Consider the following 1,941-nt stretch of genomic DNA (forward strand, 5'->3'; position numbering starts at 1 on the left):
TTTTCAGAACTGGGGATTGAACTCAGGTCCTTGTGTTTGCCAGGCAAGCACTTATTCCACTGAGCCATCTCCCCGGCCCCAGAAAAAGATAATTTAAAAAAATCTCTATTCAGGTTGATGACTAGGCAGTGTCCATGGATTGAAAATTGGTGAAGAAAAATGGATGAGATAGGGGAATGGCAGAAGCAGGCACAGACAGCAGAGGTCTTGGGGAGGGGCTCTAGGGGGCCAGGGGCTGCCCATTGGGTGTGCCCCTTCTCCATTCTCTGGCTCCTGTAGATAAGACCAGCAGTTCCGTCATTTGCTCCTCCCAGCGCCCACGTTTTAGAAGCATGTCAGTTCCAAACGCTATACCCCAGCAGCTCTGCTCATGGATCTCTCAGTCTCAGAGAGACTTAGCCAAGTCCATCCTCATTGGAGCCCCAGGAGGTAAGAAAGGGGACATAGGAGAAATAACTGGAGTCAGAAGTAGGGCAGAGGACTGGGGTGGATCTATGTCTGTCAAAGTACAGTCCCTGGGCTGGGCCTTCTGGGCCTGCAGGAAGCCTGTAGCATGGGAGCCACGGGGCATTCCCATGCTGCCTGGACTCTGGCCCTTGGCATACATGCTGAAAAGACACTAGTGACACTTTAACTAGTGTCACTGCACAACCCAGCTCAGCCCCAGCCACTGGACCTCAGGCTTTGGACACAGTGTGAAGCAGACCCACGGAGACGGACTTGGAGTGCAGAGACATGGAAGGTGCAGCTGGACACAGGGCCTCCCTGGACCAAGCCAAAGCCCTGGGCCTGGGGTGGTACTAGTGGCCTGTGGAAACTGGGAGGTGGGGGAGGCCATTGCCAGGATGTAGACAGGAACCTTGGAAGAGAGAAGTGGGTAATTCTGACATGGATGACGAAGTGCTACTATGAATGTGGTAGGGGACCTGGGCCAGAAGTCAGGTATAGCTGACTGGAACTTTGGCCTAGAACTTGTCAGATCTAGACTTGAATCCTATCTTGGTTACTTAGAAACTAATGATGTCGGGTGATGTATTTCACTGTGCTCTTTTTCCTAATTGTAAAATCAGGATATTAGAGAGCATTTACAGTACTTGCTCTAAGTTCCTTGGCCATGTGTACATGATGTCCATGTATAAGGTCATGTGTGCATGATGCCCAGCGCAAAGAGAGGGCTCCGCACACGTGGAAGTGCCTGTGAGAGCTGAGATGCAGCCCCTGAGTCTCTTCCACCACAGGGCCAGCGGGGTACCTGCGGCGAGCCAGTGTGGCCCAGCTAACCCAGGAGCTGGGCACCGCCTTCTTCCAGCAGCAGCAGCTACCAGCTGCCATGGCTGACACCTTCCTGGAACATCTCTGCCTGCTGGACATTGACTCAGAGCCAGTGGCTGCTCGAAGCACCAGCATCATCGCCACCATTGGTAAGGCCATCTCAATGTGCTTCCTCAGCTGTGCTGTCTTTTTTTTTTTTTTTTTTTTTTTTTTTGCCTTTTTGAGACAGGATCTCACTATGCAATTCAGGCTGCACTTTGTAGCCCAGGCTGGCCTCAAACTTCCAGTGATCCTCCTGCCTCAGCCTCCTGAGTACTGGGATTATAGGTGTGCCCCACCATGCCCAGCTCAGCCTTTTAAATTATTATTATTATTATTATTATTCTGACAGAGTCTTATGTGTTGCTAAATTGCCCAACCTGGGCTCAAACTATGATCCTCTGCCTCAGTCTCCCAATGGGCATGCAGCATCAATTCTGACCATTCAACAAGTATTTGTTGAACATCTACTAGGCAAGGCTTGGGGTTCAGGGCAGGTGGAGGGTATGCAGATCAAAGAAAAAAGCAGACAAAAGTTTCCATAAAGAACTGACACCTGGGGCCGGGGAGATGGCTCAGTGGAATAAGCTCTTCCCTGGCAAATGCAAAGGCCTGCAATCTCCAGTTCTG

The 1,941-nt window shown here is 51.0% G+C and overlaps 1 protein-coding gene across 1 annotated transcript in view; it reads left to right on the plus strand.

Moving 5' to 3' along the window:
* Nucleotides 1-653: 653 nt before the first annotated feature.
* The window catches only part of Pklr (pyruvate kinase L/R), a 6,975-nt gene continuing 5,687 nt past the window's right edge, over nt 654-1,941 (plus strand). Inside the window, exons 1-2 of the mRNA XM_023713801.1 lie at nt 654-742; nt 1,239-1,421. Of these exons, the coding sequence (XP_023569569.1) occupies nt 736-742; nt 1,239-1,421 (190 nt within the window). The 5' untranslated portion in view covers nt 654-735. The remainder of the gene's footprint in view (nt 743-1,238; nt 1,422-1,941) is intronic.

The sequence above is a fragment of the Octodon degus genome, unplaced genomic scaffold (assembly GCF_000260255.1).
Source record: "Octodon degus isolate 3935 unplaced genomic scaffold, OctDeg1.0 scaffold00032, whole genome shotgun sequence".
NCBI lineage: Eukaryota > Metazoa > Chordata > Mammalia > Rodentia > Octodontidae > Octodon > Octodon degus.